At 29.8% G+C, this 22,025-nt stretch overlaps 1 protein-coding gene across 3 annotated transcripts in view; it reads left to right on the top strand.

The window, feature by feature from the left end:
- LOC107452371 (guanylate cyclase 32E) overlaps window positions 1-22,025 on the top strand; it is a 182,636-nt gene that overhangs the window by 132,473 nt on the left and 28,138 nt on the right. For all 3 annotated transcript variants that reach the window (XM_071178245.1, XM_043050036.2, XM_071178246.1), the window contains one exon: window positions 16,762-16,911. In XM_071178245.1, the coding sequence (XP_071034346.1) occupies window positions 16,762-16,911 (150 nt within the window). The remainder of the gene's footprint in view (window positions 1-16,761; window positions 16,912-22,025) is intronic.

Below are 22,025 nucleotides of genomic sequence, written 5' to 3'. Positions count from 1 at the left end.
TTCTATTAGTTAGAAATTATTATTTAGAAGGAACTGTTTATTGATGAGAAGAGCAGACTCATCTTTTTCATCTTTCAAATATACTCAACGTTTTTGAGAATATAAAGACGATTTGGAACCTCACCAAAAAGCATTCCTCAATCATTCTAATCAAATTAATTCAAATATAAAATTGCAAGTCAGTCCATCTAATAAATGTCTTTTGCCGTCCTTAAAGCTTTTCAATTACTTAGTCAAGTAACATAATATTATCTACTATGCAATGTTATCTTCTATGTGTACTAAAATGCGATACTAAATTAATAACTTTTTATCTTCACGAGCAAAACGGTAAAGAATTCCTAGGAAAAAGCAAGCGTTTTAAAATCTAACAAAATGTTCAATATTTTGCCTTTAAAGTTTACGTGTGTGCTTTAAAATTTTTTGTAAATGTTAGAGAAACTTTTAGTTGATATTAATATAACAAATAATTTTTGAATTTTTTTATTTTTTTCATTTCCGATTAGTTTGAATTGCATAACTATTGTCCAGTTCTATGTAAAATTGGCTTGTTTATATCAGTGTTGTTAGTATTACTTGTAAGTTTGTCTTTTGGCTCTTAAAATGTTATACAAATTCTAAATATTTGTTAAAAGCATACACCGTAAAAATGTTTAGGGTATCTCAACAAAAAAAAAAAAAAAAAAAAAAAAAAAAAAAAAAAAAAAAAAAAAAANAAAAAAAAAAAAAAAAACATCGGGATAACACCAATAGTAGCGCATACCCTCCAACTGCTACGGGATTTCCGTAGTTTCAGAAATCTTCTTTTCAGACGGTAGCAAAATTAATGTCTTAATATTTAAAAAAAAATAATTTTAGCGTAACTTGTCCACTATTACTTATAAAAGTGCAGGCCATATGGCTAGATTCTTAAGTTCTGATAAAAGATTTATGAGAGATCCATTTGCTTTAAAAATTTCTACTTTGGTTCGCTACCACTAGAAAGAATTATTTTCAAAATCCTCATAAGTTGGAGGGTATGGTAGCGTAGTCAAGGACCTGAGGTAATTTAAGGTGTAATCAAATAACAAGTACTGGTTGCGTGAGAGACCATGAATATTACTATTTTATATGTAAAGTTGTTGTAGCCATTATTGGTATTCCTTACCAATTAAGATTATAATAACAGTATTAGATATAATACACGTAAAAGTTATCTGCATAAAGAGTCATGATGATATTCACGAATCAATCAAAAGTAAGCACAGTCAGTTTAGGATGTCTACATACATTAATTCTAAAAATAAAATTAATTTGTAAATCAAATACAGCAGAGAAACTATTAAAATAAATCAGGTTTTATCAGAACAGAAACGGATTGAAATTACACATAATAAAATTATTTCATGCAGTTGACTCATATTTAAAAATTAAAACAGAGTTATCCTTATTATGCAACTAATAACATCATACATTTTGTTACGGCGAACTTTTTTTTTTTGTAGAAGGTAGGTTCTTTATTTACGTCGCACTAGAGCTGCACAATGGTCTATTGGCGACTGTCTGAGAAGCATCCCTGAGGATGATCCGAAGACTTACCATCGCAATTTCGATCCTCTGCTCTGGTAGCCCGATGACCTGCAAGCGAAATCGGGCACTTTACTGTATAACAGTTTAGCGAGGATCGATACCACGCACCTTCGGCTCCTACTCAGGTTGATCAAAGTGGTCACCTACCCGCTTACTTACAGCAGCCAGTGAAGCTTTACTTCGGTGTTCTATTGGGAATCGTGTCTTTACGATCAGTTCACACGGGACTGTTTTGTAGATGCATAGCAGAGAGCAAGACAACATCAAATTCAAACCACTTTGTATTCGAATGTAAACAATTTACTAAATCTATCTAAAATACGCCAAAATTGGCGAGTATGGAAGCGAAAACGATTCATGAATGGTGTGAATGTACGTAGGCTTGATGGAAACACTTCATTTTATTGGTGCTATAACACACTTTAGAGTTCAAATGAATGGTAAATTTGGTATCAACTTAAAATAAAGTGTCCATTCATAAATTTTTTTTGAACATCAAATAAGATATTACACCATTACACTATCCTCAAATACTACATTGTAGTTTTCATTTATTTTGGGAAAAACAATTTATCAAATTGGATTGTATTTTTGCGGGATATAGAATTCATACAATCAGCCTTTAATGCATCAAAGCTATTTCAGAATTGAAAAAAAACATGTTACAAGAGACTTACGAGATATTATTTCAAAAAATTGAATTTTTCTATTTATTTAAAGAAGAAAATCGGAGAAGTACGAGAAAATCTAGTATGAAATAACGGGCGAAGTTTTATATTTCCTAAACTTTCGGCCGAGTATTACATTTTTGTCTCAAATATATATAATAAACTTCATAAAACAACATTAATAAATACTAAAAGCGGATGGACTATCTATTATGTCATAATTGAAAAAAAAATGTTAGTAAATAAATTTTTGTTATACAATATTACCGAGAATGCCTCAGAAAAAGTGTAAATGTTGGAAAAGAAACTGAATTTCAAATTAGAAAAAGTTAGTTTCATGTTTAATCCAATTTATATCAAACTTAAAAATAGAAAAGAAAAAAACTCTGGACTTTCATTTAAGTTACTGAAAACGGTAGAGTCTTAAGGAATCATTTAATATTGTCCCAGAAAATATCCAACGATTTGTAAAATTATTTAAAAAGAAATATTTTCATTTAAAGAAGATGATAGAAATATCTGCGTTTAATCTAGAAAACCAGTTCATTTATTCTCCCATGGTCTCAAAATCAGTTACAAAATACTCACTAGAGGGAGCACTATTTTACTGAATTTTATAATCTGCGACCTGTTCGTTTTTTGGGTTGAGAATAACAAAGGTCAACTTCATAGTCCTGTAATTGTGAACTCAACTCAGAAGGCGGGGGAACTCATAAATCAAGCATCAGAACAAACTAGCCTTCGTAGAAGATTTTCTGCAGAACTAACCCGCATTTGTGTGAGCAATCACGGAAACCTCTTCGGTTAGTTTGATGACGAGGAGATTCTAACACATCATCTGTCTATCACTTATTCAAGACGTTTGCGAAATTGCCACTATTTGTAATATGGTGCACAGTCTGTTGGTAAAAGTAACAAACGCCCCTACAAATATTTTAGTTGTAATGGATTTGATATGCAGCAGACAAAATATTTCACAGTTTTTCCAATTTGAATTGCCATGTATTGATGAAATCTGTAACTAATTTCAAAAACGTAAAAAGAAAAATATTCCTAATTTAATAAGCTGAACGCAGCAAAAAATATATTTTATCATATGTATTGTTCTTATTTAACTTGTTTTAAAAACAGTTATTTTTCATAAATCTGAAGAAAAAAAATATAAGCAAAGGAGGTTTTTTTTTTTTTTTTTTTTTTTTTTTTTTTTTTTTTTTTTNTTTTTTTTTTTTTTGCTGCAAGGGTATCATATTGACTCTATAAAAGCTATGGAAATGCTTAAAAAACAATCATTATTTCGTGAACATCTAACATAAAAAATACACTCATCTAAACAATCAGTAGAATAATTCAAGGATATGGAATAATATAATAAATACATTGAGATTATTCAATTTTATATTCAAAATGAGATGTTGCGTAATTTTTTATCGTTAACCTCTTAAATTTAAACTAAATACATAACTTGATTTTGCATAAGAGGAAAAATGTATGGAAATGCGGAAAATATTGAAAAACAAATCATCATATCAACTCAAAAGAGATTTAGTTTCTTAAAGCTTTTGTTGTGCAACGAATTATTTAATCGAAGGTAAACTGTGTTATTTGCTTTTTTAAAGTATTTTGTAAGTCTCCGAAAACAATAATGAATAATATATTATTAAAATACTACTAGGTATAACACTTTTAACAAAAGCTCATATTAATGATTAATAGTTGAGTGCATTCTAAAAAATTTCTTCGCTCAATTACGGTCAGTGAGCAGAAAATATTCTAGTCACTGACCGTAATTTTTAATCTATGCCCGTAAAGCTAACATAACCATAAAAATACCGCTTTGCCCTTAATTTTTTTCTCGTAAAACGTATGGTCACTGACAGTAAATTAGAGTTATACTCCTTAAAGTTACCTTCAGTTTGGACCTTGGCGTTCTGATAGACTCAGACGATTTGTAGGTCGAATCAAAGCGAATAGTTGAACGAAGCGAAATTATGCAGCGCTGCCATCTGTCAGGAAGAGATAGTTAGTTGTCACTAATGTAGAGAGATAATGAGAGAGAGACTTGATGCCATAATAATCACTCGAGTTTGGAAACAAAGCATATAAATTATTGCTCAAGTCCAGCAATATTGATTAAGCTCTTTACAATTGCCTGTACAGGGCTTTTTTTTCTCAAAAAAGAGTCGTATGAATTAAATATTCGAATTTTACAAAAATTTCTAAAATTGCATAACAATTAATGTATTTTTAAAACATTCGAAATAATTTTTGTTGAAATACTCACATTAAGTTACATCAAGTTCGTTTATCCATCATAATTTTGATAATCATCTAACTGTAATAGTAAATATAAGGTAAATTCCTTTTTAATAGTAATTCCTGTTTTAAAATAAATGATTTAATCATTTTCATCAAACTTTTTTTTAAAATTTAAACTTTCAATAATAACCGAACGTAATATGAAAAATTTAAAAATATTCAACTTACATACTCGGTTTTATAAAATATAAATTTTTTTTTCCATTTGCAAAACCGTTATTAAATTTCTGCTCAGCTGAATTTGAGAATATTAAGTATATTTATAATTTATGTGAAGTATTTGAAAATCACTGTTGCCATTCTGCAAAAGCATTTAGTTGTCAAAGTCTACGAATAAAATCGTTTTTAAGTGAATGAATTGCATATTATTTCAATCAGTTTTGTTAGGAAGTAAATAAAAATTAACGAAATATCCGTTAACAATAAGATTACCGATTTATTAAAAAGTACTCAACAAATAAATAATCATTCTCGCATTTCTTTTCTTTTTAGATATATTATTGAAATTACGTAGATTTATTTAAAACAATACTTCTATCGGCAAACTATCAAAAAAACATTAAACAATAAAATATATTTCAAAGTTATTTTCCTATAAAGGATAATTTTTTTTTATCGAAGATTGTATTTATTTTCATCTATAAATACAGTGTTATAATGTGATTTCCAAATTAATGCATTGTAATAATATTTATTTAACGAATATGCGCCTATACAGCGAAATGAAAAAATATATTTAACGTAACTTATTTTTTTCATCTACTAAAAGTGACTTAAGCAATTGGAACAATGCAGATAATGTAACAACTGCAAATGCCGGATATCCTGCGAAAGTAGATTAAAGCACTCTATAAATAACGATCGTAATAGGAAAAATATAATATTGCATTATTTATCTTATTCAGTTTACTCCCCCCCCCTTTTTTTTATTGTTTTCATAGCGTTTGTTTTATTGATTTAATGCTTTTCTTTAAACGTAATGAATGATGGATATAATGGATAATCGCAAAATATTTTTGTGCACACGTTATTATTTTTTTTATCAGAACATTATACGAATTAGAATAATAATTTATAAAGAGTTCATTAAAAATATGGAGATTCCTAAACTTGCTATTTTGAATATCAGACGCATTAGTGATAAATTGATTTTGTGTCTGCTCTAAAAGAATGCATATTTCCGTTTGTAATAGAAAATGTAACTATTTTCGTCATAAATCATTAACTTTTACTTCGGGATTTTTTTTCAAGTAGACACAGAAACTGAAATATGATTTAATTACTGAATATTCAATTTACTACAACTATAATTTTTTTTCCAAACCTGTAATGTTCATCAAATTCAGTTTACGCCTGTTAACGGCTTCAGCAGCCATAATCGAGTGAGTAAAATGGGAACGTGTTACTTAGTGAAACAATTTTTAGCGTCACTCATGAAATGTTGAAAGAATGAAATTATAAAAATCGTTCATACATCATACATGCCGTATAAGCAATACATTGTTTGCTCAAAAAAGATTAGAAATTTTAAAACTTTTAATTTGTATATATATATATTTGTATATATGTATATATGTAACATCTAAAATACCAGATTGATAAAATTAAAAGGATCTTAAGACTAAACTTAAAAAAAATTATATCTTATCTGCAGACAAGCTTATCTGGTTTATGAGAACATTAAATAATCTCCTTCACATACTTAACTTAGCTCTTCACGTATATATTAAGTTTCATTGAATAGCGATGAAATCTTTTTTTATAGAATGAATCTAAATCGCGCAGTAAAATATCTTCATGAAGCCGAATTCCCATTAAAATCAAGAACTATATTGAGATATTAATTCATCTCCATCTGGTCTTAAGATCTTACGGCGCCAGTTCTAACAAAGAAGTCTGAATATTATAGATCACATGACATGAACGAATAATTATATGGTACACGTAAGAAAGCGTGCAGTTATCTTTTGGAAATGATACGGTAAAGTTGTGTCCCGAAACTCTGCTCCACATGTACATAATTTGTAAATAAATTTCCTTATTTTTTCCTCAATAAAAGCCTAGAAAAATTAGTATGTTGTCATCCTTATAAAAAAGGATATTAAAATATGACTGCAAAATATTATAGACTGCAATATTATGATAAAATAAAGGCCGCTGCTCGAAAGTTATGCAGGAAATGGAGGGAAGAGCGAGCGCACGCACGCACGCACGCACGCACACGCACACACACGCACACACACACACACGCACACGCACACACACACGCACACGCACACGCACACACACACACACACACACACACACAGATATATATATATCAGAATTGGGCATCAAGTACAGTAATTGATTACACTGTAAGTAACTGATTGCAGATAATTACTGCTATATGATCAATTACTTTTAATCATGATTATAAGTTTTGATTACAACTGTAATCGTGATTATGATAATCAATCACCGTAATCAATTACTTGTAATCCTGATTACAATCATTGAGTATTTTGATTACAACAGTAATCATGATTACAGAATCACAGTATTCGATTACTTGTAATTATAATTACCCTTAAGCTTACTGTGTTCAAAAGAGCAACTTTTCCAACGATGCAAGCATTTTTTTTTTCAATGTATTTTTTTTCTAAATTTTAAAACTAACCAATTAATTTGGTCTTATTTTTTTATTTTGAAATAAATAGATATTTTTTTAATTGAAATCATTATGAATTTTTTAACCGACGATATACAGCCGACCCAATTCTGAGTTTATGACTATCAACGTTCAACTGCGTAGCTTTGTCATTTTGAACCCAACCCAGGAGCCAAAGGAACTCCTAAATGGAGCATCCGGAGCAGAATTCGTATCAACCAGCACCGCTGGAATTCGAACCTGGGTCACCTCATTGGGGAGGATCCCTTAGACCACCGTGGTTCAATCACTAAGACATGATTATTTTTATTGAAGCATATTCACCAGAATTTTGTGATTTAATATTCAATAACTAAAATAACGACAAAACTAAACATTAGAGCCTTGGTGGCTCAGGGGATAGAGAGCTTGCCTCCCAATGAGATGAACCGGATTCGAATCCCATCGATGTCTGTCGATACGAATTCCGCAACCAACTCGCACCTACCTCAGTGCTGACATATAATATCCTCAGTGGTAGACGGATCATGGGTTAGAGTTCCCCCGCCATCAAGCTAACCATAGGAGGCTTTCGTAGTTTTCCTCTCCATGTAACGCAAATGCGGGTTAGTTCCATCAATAAATCCTTCACGAAAGCAAAATTCTCCCAATACTTGATCCAGGAGTTCCCTTGTCTTCTGGCTTAGGTTCCAAATTACAAGGCTACAGAGTTGAACATTGGTAGTCGTTAACTCAAAAATTGGGTCGGTTGTTCAACGACGGTTATAAAATAAAAACTAAACATTAGTTTCAGCGCTTACTAAAGAATATCAATAACTCAAATAAAGTGTTAACAAGAAATACAAGGTTACACAAAGTTTATTGAAATAAAAATTTATAAAAAGCAGAAACCAAACTTTATTTAACAATTTTTTCTTTGATGGTTTCTTTTAGAAATTTAGAAGTAGTAAACGTATGTGACAGCAACTAATTCTTTTTGTTAACGTAAATGTTTTTTTTCACTTATTATATTTCAGTATTTCATTTATATATATATGAAAAAGTACATAATAACGTCATTCAATGATAGTCAAATTATATTTTAGACGTCAAAACGTTTATTTTTTGTGATTATTTTAAAATGTGATGGAAATAGCTTTCGTTCATACAAAATTCAACTTGCTCAAAAATTTTGAAAGTGTATATGCTGTTTTATAGACTTTACTTTATTATTATACTACTCTTATATATAATTTATTTATTATAATTTTACTTTAGACAGAAAGTTTGTTTAAAAATCAGTAATTTTTTTTAAATTTTCGAAAGTATTACATTACTTATAACAGCTTATGAAATAAAGCTTAAGTGTTTGAAATAAAATTTGATTTTTACGGAATAACATTAAAATGTATGACGTTTTTCATAACTAAAAGGTTTAATATGTTAAAATAGATTTACTAGTGAGAAAAAAAACTACATTTTCTTTCAGTGAAAAAGAAGACATAAAGACATGTATATTTTTACTTTTGTCAAAGTCGTATTTCTCTTGTTTTTTTTTCACTTTAAATAGTTTAACGGCTAAAATAGAATGAAGGACATCTAAATATTAATTCTACAATTTTCAAAAATAGTTCACAATGGATTTCTCGTGGACGAAACACGTGAGAAGAGCACGTGACCGCACGCGTCTCGTGACTCCTCTAGCGTTGAGACCTTTGAAGAACAAATGAGTTTTCACCCACGCGAAATATTCTGTGAATTTTATGTGCTCGTAACAAGTTTTAGGAGAACAGAATATTTTTTTTGTTCCCTCTGAGATTTAAAGTTTATCTACGCTGACGCAGAAGTTACATCTCAGAAGATGTAAATTAAAATATTTACTTATTAAATAATTTGTTTATTAAATATTATAAATGGAATGAAACTTATTAAATAATTGAAGATGTACATTAAATAATTATTTATTATAATAGTTTAATTTTTGTTATAAAAATTAACATTAAATTAACGTCGTGGATTTAAGGTTTTTAAATGGCGTTAAATTTTTTTAAGAACACGACCTTCGCTTTTTAGTTGTAATACATACATTATCAATAGCTTTAACATTCTACATCAAATTAAAGGCTACTTCTGCAATATCATTTATGAAACAAAAATTTTACTTTTTTTATTTCCTGAAAGCAATTAAAAATATAAGTTTTGAACAAAGCATTATTGAAATATTGTTTTCGAATTTTTGGCTGCTTTTAATGTCGCTCTTCATTAAGAATTTTTGTTTCTCCCAAAAATAATTGAGGTTTAAGAAATTAATAATTATAAATAATTATCTCTTAAAAATAGCTAAATACAGTAAGCTCTCGATATCTCAAAGTTGAAGGGAAGCTAAAAGAATTTCGAGACAGCGAGTTTCTAAAAAACGAAATGTTCTAAAAGAATATGTTCTAAAAAAAGAAAAATATATTCTAAGATTCAGTCATTAAATATAAAAATAACTACTAGCAAATATGCATGTAATGATAGTTAACCATAAGTCTTACGGTAATGATAATTTTATTTAAATAAGTAAGACAAAAATAATTGTGCATTAAATGGAAAATAATTTGTTTATAATAAACTTACATAGTTATTTTTCTGAAAAAATTCATGTTCTATTTCGAAAAATATTCAACATAACAAGGTTTTGAGACGAAATTCTTCGACATAGGTATTCAAATAAACATTAGGTGGATATATAATGCAAACGGGGAAAAAAAATTCAACAAAACAAGGTTTTCGAGTTATAGAAGTTCTAAATATCGCGAATATACTGTATTTTAGTTTTAAATATATTTTCCTTCTTTTTTTAAAAAAATAACACATTCATGTACAAAGTGGTTATAACTAAATTTGCTCAGTTCAGTTTAAAACATAAAAAAATTCTTATAGTTGACGGATGTTGATAAAGTTTGCAATACACGTTTAAGGGACTATGAGGAAATAAATTTGTTATCAAAAAAATTTTCAAATTTAAACCACAATGTGTAATACGGACTCGCATGCGGAATTATACTAAAACTGAAGGTGCAAACATTTATTGAATTATAGCATATGCATTCAAATTTCGCCAAACACTAATTTAAGAGCTTGCGGAGGCTCAGGTAATAGAGCCCTCACCTCCCGATGAGACGACCCAGGTTCGAATCCCAGCAATAGATGGTCGCTGACTCAAAAAAATATCTTCAGTACTCGATGAATCATGAATTTGAATCTTCCTACCATAAGGCTAACCGTAAGAGGTTTTCACAGTTTTCCTCTTCGCGTAACGCAAATGCGGGTTAGTTCTATCAAAAAGTCTGGCTAGTTAGTTCAAATACTTTTCAAGTCCAAGCTGTTTCNTGGCTCAGGTAATAGAGCCCTCATCTCCCGATGAGACGACCCAGGTTCGAATCCCAGCAATAGATGGTCGCTGACTCAAAAAAATATCTTCAGTGCTCGATGAATCATGAATTTGAATCTTCCTACCATAAGGCTAACCGTAAGAGGTTTTCGCAGTTTTCCTCTTCGCTTTACGCAAATGCCGGTTAGTTCTATCAAAAAGTCCGGCTAGTTAGTTCAAATACTGGATCCAGAGCAGCGATGGCTCAGGGAAGAGAGCGTTCGCCTTCCAATGAGGCGAACCGGGTTCGAATTCCAGTTGATACGAATTCCGCATCCGACTTGCACCGACCACAGTGCTGACGTGAAATATCCTCAGTTGTAGACGGATCATGGGTTAGAGTCCCCTTGCCGTCAGGCTATCCGCGGGATGTTTTCGTGGTGTTCCTCTCCATGTAAAGCAAATGCGGGTTAGCTCCATCAAAAAGTCCTCCACGAAGGCAAATTTCTCCCAATACAGAATACCAGGAGTTCCCTTGTCTTCTGGATTGGGTTCAAAATTACAAGGCTACGCAGTTGAACATTGGTAGTCGTAAACCCATAAGATTGGGTCGTCTGTTCAACGACGGTTAATAAAAAAAAATATAAAAATATACTGGATCCAAAAACTCCTTTGTCTTTTTGGTTGGGTTATGTAGTTGAACATGGAAAGTCATGTACCCAAAAAGAAGGCTATAAAGCGTCTAAGAAGGCTATAAAGCGTGTTAAGTTGTAAGTTCAACTGTAGCAAGCAAGATTTCTCGATGTATTGCAGAATCATGCTTATCCGGCAAAGTACGTATCTCTCCTCTACGGATGGTGTTTCCTACAGAAGGATGCGATGCAAACTATTTACTGCACATACTTCCGGGATACTGTGTCCTGTGTTTTTTAAGCCATTATTGTGTTTTGGGTCAATTCGTATCGACTCTCTTGAGTAGTTATTTTTTGTATAGTATATTCGTTACCTGATATATTATTTGTGTTAAAAAAACGTTAAAAGAATCATCAATTGAAGACTGTTTATTTTAAGACGTAAAATCGACATTTGAAAAAAAAAAGAATCTTTATTATATAAAACACTTCCTACTTTGTCAAAAATATACTAACTTCAAAATTTAAACCTAAATGATAATTTGTAAAATGAACTTAATCTCGCTGCTGGAACAATGTGCTTACACTAACGTATGATGGCGCACGGCCTGCAAACAAGAACAAACTGTAATAAACAAGTAAAAAGAGGCCAAATCGGGATTGATAAAAAAGCGACTTGTTTCTAACCATTTCATCCTTTTCAGTAATACATCGATAAACAACTAAAACAAATTTTCTCTTCAAACCCACCTAAATTACTTAATAATAATTAATATCTCATGAATTACAGCTGATTTGAGATCAGAAATTATATGATTAATTTCTTTTTTAAAAACGAAATGAACGGTTTGAAAATATCGCCTAGCAGAATAAGCCGTAGTAAGCAGCTGTATACTTTCTAACCGGAAGTAGAGCAGGTCAAGAGATCGAGATTGTTGTTGCTTACATTTACATTGAAAACACTATCCATGCGAAGAGTGTTCTCGAAGAAAATGGATCCAAGAATGAAATCAGCAGTAAAACTCTACCGTCCATTAACGTTATCAGGATGTAGCAGAGACTCGTTATGGCAAACAGAAGCCCATGCTCAGCAGATTTCCCATCTTCGTTTTTGTTAAAATGCGTCGCATCACACCGCAAAATATTTCTAGTTCATTTATGGTCAACTGCTATTCTTGTCCAAAAATAAATTCAGGATCGTTTTTATAATATTTCCTGGGATTCGGTTTTAATTGAATCGGAGTCGGAAAAGTCGAAAATTTTTCTATTACCGACCGCACAGCTCTTGTAATACTGTTACTGTCAATAACCGAAATTTGTTGACTTCCATCTTTGAATGTTAACAATTTGGTAAATGTCCGAAATATGTACTAGGTCTAGTTAAGTACCACTGCCCGGTATGCACTACATCAATACTTTTTCAACGTTCAGTGCCACTGCCCGGTATGCCTTATACTGATGATTAATTGTGTTTTCACTACAGAGCGAGAACGCGAGAATCTCGCATATTTTTTTTCTTTTCTCGCAATAAAAAATGATAAACGCAAGAAGTTCGCGCACTCTATTAATCAATTTCAAATGCGCGAGTTTTGGAAAAAATTTCGTCTTTTGCCATTTTGAATAAAATCCGTTTCACTTTTCTTCCTTGATCTTTCNCATTCAGCAAATTTGCTCCGTGAATAACTTCTCCTTTTAATGTTTGCCAAAGTTAATTTTTCTCACCTGTATCACAAATAAAAAGTAAGTTTATTTGCGCAACTAATAGTGTTAGTTGTTAACTATACTGGCATTAACTATTATATTAACAATATTGAGATATAAGAATAAGTTAAGTTTAAATGCTTTAGTGTATAATAAATAGATAAGAAATATTTATTTATTTTAAAGTAAGTATGATTTATTGATATTTCATAATTTTAATATTATTTAGTATTTAAAAATTAACTATTAAAGAGCTTAAATCTGGAAAAAAAGTTGTTCGCATATTGCTGCTCTTCGTACTGCTACTATCGTAATTACTGCTCTTCTATTTGTTTTTACGACACAAAATTTAAAAAATGTCTTTTTAAGATGCGGTCACAAATATTATTTAATTTAAAATTTTAATAATATTCGTTGTTGACAAAAAAAAACTCCCAACTAGATCAATACAACTACAGTGCAAAGATTTTTTTTTAGCTGGAATTTTAAGCATCTTTATTTACACCGTTTCACTGCATTGTAGAGGATGTCACAGAATTCCTGGGTATTTCTAAGCAACCCTTGATGGTAAGTGTCATTGCACGCCGCTAGGGTCACACTTATTCTCATACTGGCTGTTCGTGCTCATTTGAACTGATACTTTAATTCATGTAAAATACCTTGGGTTAACTATTTAATCATTAATATTTTATTCAATATTTTTAATTAATAACTAATAAATTGATTATTATAATTTTGCGTTTCCAATGATTGAACAAGAAAATTGACTCCAAATAAGCACTTAAGTAACTGTTTCTAAGTTAGTTTAATTATTTGATACCTGGCTTGAAAGTCTTGTAACAACTGATGACTTTTGTAATAAAATTATAACACATTTTAAAATAGTTTCAGAAATTTAAACTTGATTATGGACATTAATATCTAAATTTAAAATCATATCAACTCTTAAAATTACTTATCAGAAAGTCAAGATTTTTATACAATTGTTATTTACATTCAATATTACTTTTTAGATGGCATTTTTTTATTTTTAAAAAATTCCCTCGCATTTTCCTATAAAATTGTTACCATTGTTTAAGAATTTTTATAAAACTAGGATTCACTGCTCGCCCACTCCCAAAATTTTTTTCTTATTCATGATTCTCTTACTTAAAAATCAATATTTTCCACAAAAAGATAGAACATTTTGTTTTCAAAATATACAAATATCGTACCTTTATATACGAATATTTTGTTAATATGTTAATTCTAATGCCAAGTAAACGATTACTAAGATTTGAAAAATAATCACCTCTACTAGAAAAAATTTTATCTAAGGAATACAAATTGTGGGATGCAATAAGAAAAAATAAATAAGAAATTTTACTCGTTGCTTAAAACAATTCAAATAAGATACGAATTTCACCGCACTCTACTAAATTTTTTTTTATTACTTTCACAGGGAGCGTAGTCAAGTTTTTCAACAAAAAATATGCACTTTTTGAACATTCAAAATATATATTTTTAAGCTCTTTAAAAAAATATTATAATTAGGACATGCGCACTAAAAAAAAATTTTCTACCTTTTTTCGACATTTCTTCATAAATACATTAACAAAATGCAAAATAATTTTCAAAGATTTCACATTATCGTGATAAAATAACTAGTTTCTGATAATGAACTCTTTTCTTAATTATATTAGCACAATAAAAACAATATATGCACACTTTTTAATATATTCAATATTGAGTGGTTCATTCTATTTTTTAAATTAATAATTAATTTACTTAATTATAAAAAAAAATTTCAAATTTCAAATTAGTTTAACTATTGTTTAAAAAGGTTATCGCGTGTATTTTTCAGATTTAAATAAAAGTTATTTTTAAAAGCATATTCAACAAAGCATTAACAAGATTAATATTGTTGATCATACCGGATTATAGATTACCGATTAAATTAACAAGATAAATTTTCTTTTGCTAATAGGAGAAAAAATCGCAATGTTGGTCCCCGTGATCAGACAACAAAGCATTCAACAAAGCATTAACAAGATTAATATTGTTGATCATACCGGATTATCGATTACCGTTGAAATTAACAAGATAAATAAATTTTCTTTTGCTAATAGGAGAAAAAATCGCAATGTTGGTCCCCGTGATCAGAAAAAAATTCGAGAGATATTTCAGTTCGATTTCAGAGGGCAGAAAATGAAGCCTGAAATTGAGAATGTCTTGCAAAATGCCGCAGAGTTGCACATTAGAGTGCTAGAATTATTCCCACTGAATCCATCTCAGTAAACGCACATGCGGCCTAGAAAGTATTTCATCAAACATGAAAAATGATTGGCGGACAGACGGTTTGCCGAAATGGAATGGAATGAATTTTGAAAACGTTAAATAGAACAAAATGAAAACCAAGGTTTTTGCATAATTCGTAGCGAAATTCGACATGGTAAAGAAAAAAAATCTAATTTTGGAAAAGGGAAAATTAAGCACTCTTTAAGAACACCCAATGAAAAAAGCACCTTTAAGGGCTTTTAAAAACGAAAATCGAAAAGAAGCACATTTAAACACTTTTTAAAAACGCTTGCAAGCAGCATTGGCATCAAAACTAGCTTGCCGAGTTCTTACTTTCCCCTACGCGAATTAAACTATTTTTCCACTACATCTACTTTTCAGTACATAACTTCTTTTTTTTTGAATTTCAAATACTGTTGGTTTTAAATTATTTAATTTTATAGAAATATGTTTTAAAAACATAATTATAAAAAAAAATTAACAGGGGATTTTAGATTACTCATTTGATGACGTAGTCCACCTATGCTACCACGCTCACTATGATTGAGCTTATCCGAGATAACGAATAAAAATTTATTAAATATCTAAGAACGTGCAAACTTATTTTTTGTTCAATGAGAGCTATCAGTAAGCATGACTGACGCTATCTTTAAAAACGTTCATTTATATCAATGGCGCTAGCTCTAAAGCATGAAGAAAATCCCATTTTTTAAATGTCTTTCTTGAATGATTTAATTGAAATTTTTGAACAAAGTTCAGGAGATAGAGAGGATAAAATTGCTTCTTTTACTCACTGTCCAAATTCGAAGACGTTAGAACAAACTTTCCTAGAGTTATAAGAGAGACATGCACACAAGCAAACAAATTCATTTTATTTATTATAGATAATAAGAACTGGGTAGTGTAGGAAATTGGTTCACAAAAGATGTTCCGCAGAACCCAAGGGTTCCCTGGTAGATATACAGAGGTTCAGGGAGTTAGGATTTTTTTTAATCACACATTAATTGTATTTTTTAAAACAGTAATTAGTTAGTAATTATTATATTCGATCAATAATCAGTAATTTATTTAATATTTCAGTTTTTTATGTGAAATTATTTACGTAAATGCCGCAGAAAAAAAGTAACAAAATTTTAAAAAAATAATAAATAAAAAAAATAAATTAACAGCAATTTTTTTTTCAAGAAAAACATATCAAATTATGAAAAGGATATGCATTTATAAAAATATCCATTTGGGCATTTCTCAACGAACTTTTCAATTCAAAATAAAATACCTAAATTTAAGAATAACGATTTATTTTTTCTGATAACTTATATAAGTTATTTTTACAAATCATAAACGAAATCAGCTTATTTGTTATTTTTAGCATTATAAGTATACACTAAGAGAAAATTCAAAATTTTAAAATACATCATTCTTCACATTTAATTTTTCAAATTAGTCTTTTTTTTTGCAAATTAACAAATGCTAATGAACTTTTTTATAATTACGGGGTAAAACAGTTTGATCATATAGGGTTCCTTAGTCGACAGAAATTGAAACCACTGGTATAGAAGAACATACCAATTACTATTCTTGTTACTAAAGTAATTTTTCTTTCCATTCCTTTAGAGCTACTTTGGCGAGCACCTGAGCTATTAAGAGATCCTCAAGCCTCTCAGTCAGGTACACAGAAAGGAGATACTTATTCTTTTGGCATTATTCTTCACGAGATTATCGCCAGAAATGGGCCATATGGAAAAACAGACAAAACACCATCAGGTACTTATACTTTCTCGTGCTTTTCTGGGTGAACTAATTTGCTTCGGCATTTATTTAATCACGTTATTTGTATCAATATCCACGACTACATGTTTGTGTCCCAGAAACGCTATTTTATTTGAATACTAGTTTCATACACGTAAAAATTCTTTTATTTTCATTTTTTTTCCGAACATCGTCACACAACTTATAGTGTGGATGTGTTCTCTGATACGGATATCACGATAGAGAAAACTATAAGCAACAGTAAACGTAACCTCAACTCTATAAAAGCAATTTCGCAGTTGGCGATACTGTTGCTTAGTTGCCCAAACGGTTGCTCGTAATAGGATTACCATTTTTTGTTACTTATCCTAACTTTTGGATAATATCTTTTCACGTGATGCTATATCTCATATTTTCTCAACGATGTTTGTAAAGGAAAGAAAAGTAAATCACAAACGCTCTAGAATAAATATCCATTTAATTTTGTATTTTAACTTAATAAATTTAATGTATTAATTCAAAATTTCATCCGATCATCCTCTCTATAACGTCGCCGCCATTTTTATTAACGTTTGTAAACGTCATCACATAAAATTGAAACGTCATAAAAAGCAAGTGATCTGATTGGACCATTTCTATATCACACGAGGATTTTCGAGCAATTTTTGATTTAAGTGGAAAATACGATTGCGCCTATGTTTTGCTTGCCGGTTTCGTTGCCGAACATTTTCATCGAGTGATATACACAAAAGTTTAAAAAAAAAATTTATTCGAAAATACTCAAAAAAGGGCATATGATAAGATCCAAAATAATACTACTGTCACAACGTCTAGAAAAATGCATCGAACAAAGGGTCAATTACGTAGGGAAAAAAATAACATTCACCTTTTGAAATTATATAACATTACAGAAAATCAACAGTTTAAAAAAAAAACATTTTTTTAAAAAAATAGACTTAAGTTTGTCCTTGTGTAAAATAAAATATCTGTATTAAATATGCAAACGTGAAATTTCGTTTAGAAGCCTTCGAAAATATTATTTAAGCAATTAAGATCTTCTTTTGATACTAATTAAACACGAATACTTTTGATATTATTTTTACATTTGTGGAAATTACATGTCGGTAAATAAATTATATCGAATACTTAGTTTAAACAGCAGTTTTTTTTTTAAAAAAAAAAAGAACTTGTGTAGGTTCCACAAACAGAACTCGTTAGCTACTATAGTCTATGTTTTAACAACATCTGACGAAATTATTCAGTCAATTAAAGCGCTAATAAGTTCTGAGAATCCACTTAAGTAAACAACGCAGTCGCACTATAACAAGTACTAATTCTATCGATGAATTTATTACATCTTAACTCTTGTTAACTACAGAGTGTTGCTACTAAATTATTGTCATTGCATTGAAAGAAAGTCTGCGCCACTAATACAGAAAAAATTTGACAAACGCAATAATTTCTATAATAAAGTATATATAATTCCTAAAATAAATCAATATCATGTTTTCCGTCATAAATTTAAAATGAGTCATCTATATACTTTTGTAAATTGATTATCAAATTTCGCGTCTACAGATAATGAATGAGAGTCAAATGGAATACGTACAATTAAAAGTCAGATTCCATTACTCTTTAAAGAAAGGTTCAATTTCAATTCCTTTTCTCCCAATTAACTCTATTTTGATGAGTTCATTAGGGTTTTAGAAAGCATTTATGAGTTACGAAATAAGGAAAGCTGAGAATTCCCTTTACCTTTCCTCTTACTCTAATGGCAAACTTATATTAATTAGGAATACGTTTCATTTTTGCCTATTGAATAGTTTTTAATTTTTATTTTTTATCCTTAAAAAGAACCTTTTTCATTTATTTAAAAAAAGATCGATTAGCTTTCGTATTATACTGTTCTTTCCTTCTTTTTATGCAAGCAGATTTAAAATTAGTTATTTCATTTCCTTCTTACTTTATCTTTGTTGCTTTGTACGAAGTGTAGGTAGACTTAATTACTTTCGAAAATTCCGTAATGGAACTTGGTAATTTAAAACTTTTACATTCTTTTATTTAAAAAAAATAATAAAGTTAAAAAATCCAAATCGATTGCCACACAATATAGGTTTATAAATTTTTTATGTATTTGTTGATTCGGGCATTCTTTGATCTCCTGATTCAATGATTCCCTCATTTACTAATACGCCTAATAACTAATTCATCTATTTAATGATTCTTTCATTCCATGACTCACTTATTTACTTACACATGAATTTATAATTCATCTAACTTGCAATTCATTCATCCAGTACTTTTAAAATCGTACTAACCGTACCACTTTTAAATTTTTATCAGTCAAAATTCACTAATTACATTTCAAATATTTTAATAACATAACAATAATACTTGTGCAGTAAGTAGGGGAAATTCATTGTTTCCGAAAAGCCTGCAAGTAGTACGATTTAGGATACCAGTTGCCTAAATCGTGCTCAACCTTCAGAAATATTAAGTAGGGGAGAGTGGGGTCAATTGTAACAGGGTACGATTGTAACAGAGCAAAAATCTCGAGTGTCGGGTTCTAGATTTGGTTCCTAGGTGGCGCACAAGGTGTATTTAATAAATCTACATGTACACCCCTGATGGCAATCATTTTTATGTACTTTTGAAAGAGTTAGATCACAAAAGATATTTTCACGCCACGCAAGTACTTTTTTTGGTATTAGAATATTATATTGTAACAAAGTAATTTTGTTTAAACAAATAAAAATTAGTAACCGAATATGTAAGTGGACACCTTAATTAACATTTCAATAAAAAAAAAATTAGTTTTGCTAATTAACTAGCATTGTTTTTAACAAATGAAGCTGAAATGGCGTCTTGGGGACAATTGTAACAATAAGTAAAGGGACGATTGTAACAGCTGAAAATAAATAATCTTATGTTTACAAACCATTACTTAACTCTTTAAGAACCACCAATAGTTTCCTATATCATTTATATTATGTTGCATGTGCATTATTTTATTTGTCACCTTTCACAGCATAAATTAAAATTTTTAACCCCTTAAAGTTAAAAGCAATTTAATCAAGGTCTCTGCTCATTATTATTTTTACTCCTAAAATATCACTACTATTTTGATCAATAAAGAAATATATCACAACTATGATAATACGTATAATTAACTATGTTTTAGTTGAATTCATGAACTGTTACAATTGACCCCGTAAGTGGGGACAATTGTAACAAGTGCTCGACTGTCAAAAATTGTTAATAATTAATATAATAACATTTAAAATTAGGTATTTATTTTTTTTCAAGTAGAGGATAGTCTACTTTACTCGTCTGTCAATTAATACTAATAATATATTGGATTTTTTGTTAGTTAAAAATAGTTAAGTAAAAAATGTTACAAATGACCCCACTCTCCCCTACTTATGAGTATGCAATTCGAACGTGTGTAACCCAAAAACAATTGTTTAAAAGCATAAATTTTAAATTTTGAAACGCTCCAAGCATAGTAATAAGCTGTTAAAAAATTTTGGGAAAAATGGTTAAATAACAATTTATTTAATTGTTATCTTACTATATTCGAACAAAACAGTCAAATAACCATAACTAAGATATTGTTCAAACTGTTAACGGTGGAAAAAAAACAGTTTTGTCTTTCATCGTAACTGCTTTTATCTAATACGGTTAAACAACCGGAATATAATCGCACTAACTCAGCTCACCTAATGAAGGCACTTAATTTCTTGCAGCTGCTTACACATTATAGCCGAGAAAGCTAATCTGTCAGTCTGGTAGCCATTTCCAGCGTTAACACCACACTATTTCCTTCATTACCTTCAACACATAAAAAATTCCCTATTTATGTCCTACACTCTCCAATGCTCATTACCTAACGAAAATCCAAGCTCCAATGTCAATTAAGCAATTATATGATGTACAGTGAGCAAAAAAACAGAGCACCCTGAATAACTTTCGATCTAATGATAGGATATTCAGGACTCAATCTTAACGGTTCAATGGGACCTTAATTATGCTAATTCATTAGTGCAGACGAAATTTTAAATTACGAAATTAGACACAATCCGTACTTTCTGTGAATCCGTACATACCTTTTTTTCGACGGATTAGGATTTCTGACTCCCAAAATGTAGGGGGAAGCCGCAATCTGGGAAATAGGGTCCCCGTAGTTTGGCCAGGAGGGTGATCCAAAGTTTGAACCTCTTAATATTAATTTCACTTTTTGCTTAGTTTAAGCAAAAAATAAAATAAACTTTTTGAGCAAATAGGAAAAAAAATTGCGCTCAATTATAAAATTCGTTTACCAAAAGATAATTCTACTCCAAAAATAAAATTCAGTAAATGTTATTTTTTATTATTATTTAAATAATAGTGGAAAAAGTGCTGAATTGCAAGGTATGCAATTTTTTACATCATTTTAAAGTACTCAATTTTGCATGGCAAAATACAAAATTTGAGAGAAATCGAATTTTGACAGAAGACGCAGAAACTATTTCTCATAACTATTCGAAAACCTCTATAAAGTTTTGTATTTTGCAATTTAAAGTTAGATACTTTAAAATAATGTAAGAAATTGTATGCCTTGAAATTCAAAACTTTTCTATTATTATTATATAAAATAATAAAAAATAATAAATATTTACTCAAATGTATTTTTTAAGTGGAATTACCTTTGGCAAAACGAATTTTATAATTGAGTACAACATTTTTTCAATTAGCTTACAAAATTCTCGAGATATGGCAAAATACGCAAAAAGTAAAATTAACATTAAGGGGTCCAAACTTTGGATCACTACCTTGTAAANAAGTATGTTTTCGTGTCTCATTTCGTAACTTAAAATATGGTTTTCACTAATTAATTAGCATATTCGAAGTCATCCCCTCAAACCATTGAGTCCTAGAATGTGATAATCTGATCATTATATCAGAAGTTATTCAGTGTTTTCTTTTTTTTATTTTTGGTGCACTGTACTTAATACTCTGCACCGATACTTTAGTTCTGCTGTATTCTTACACTGGATGCCCAAAACTTAAACTGTGTAGGGCCAGATCAAGAAATATGGGGGCCGTAGGTAATAACTCTGTAATTGTAAATGCAATTAAAAACGTTCCTT

Source organism: Parasteatoda tepidariorum, chromosome 3 (genome assembly GCF_043381705.1).
Source record: "Parasteatoda tepidariorum isolate YZ-2023 chromosome 3, CAS_Ptep_4.0, whole genome shotgun sequence".
Taxonomy (NCBI): Eukaryota; Metazoa; Arthropoda; class Arachnida; order Araneae; family Theridiidae; genus Parasteatoda; species Parasteatoda tepidariorum.
The sequence above is the reverse complement of the archived record's forward strand: the minus strand, read 5'-3'. Positions and strand labels throughout refer to the sequence as shown.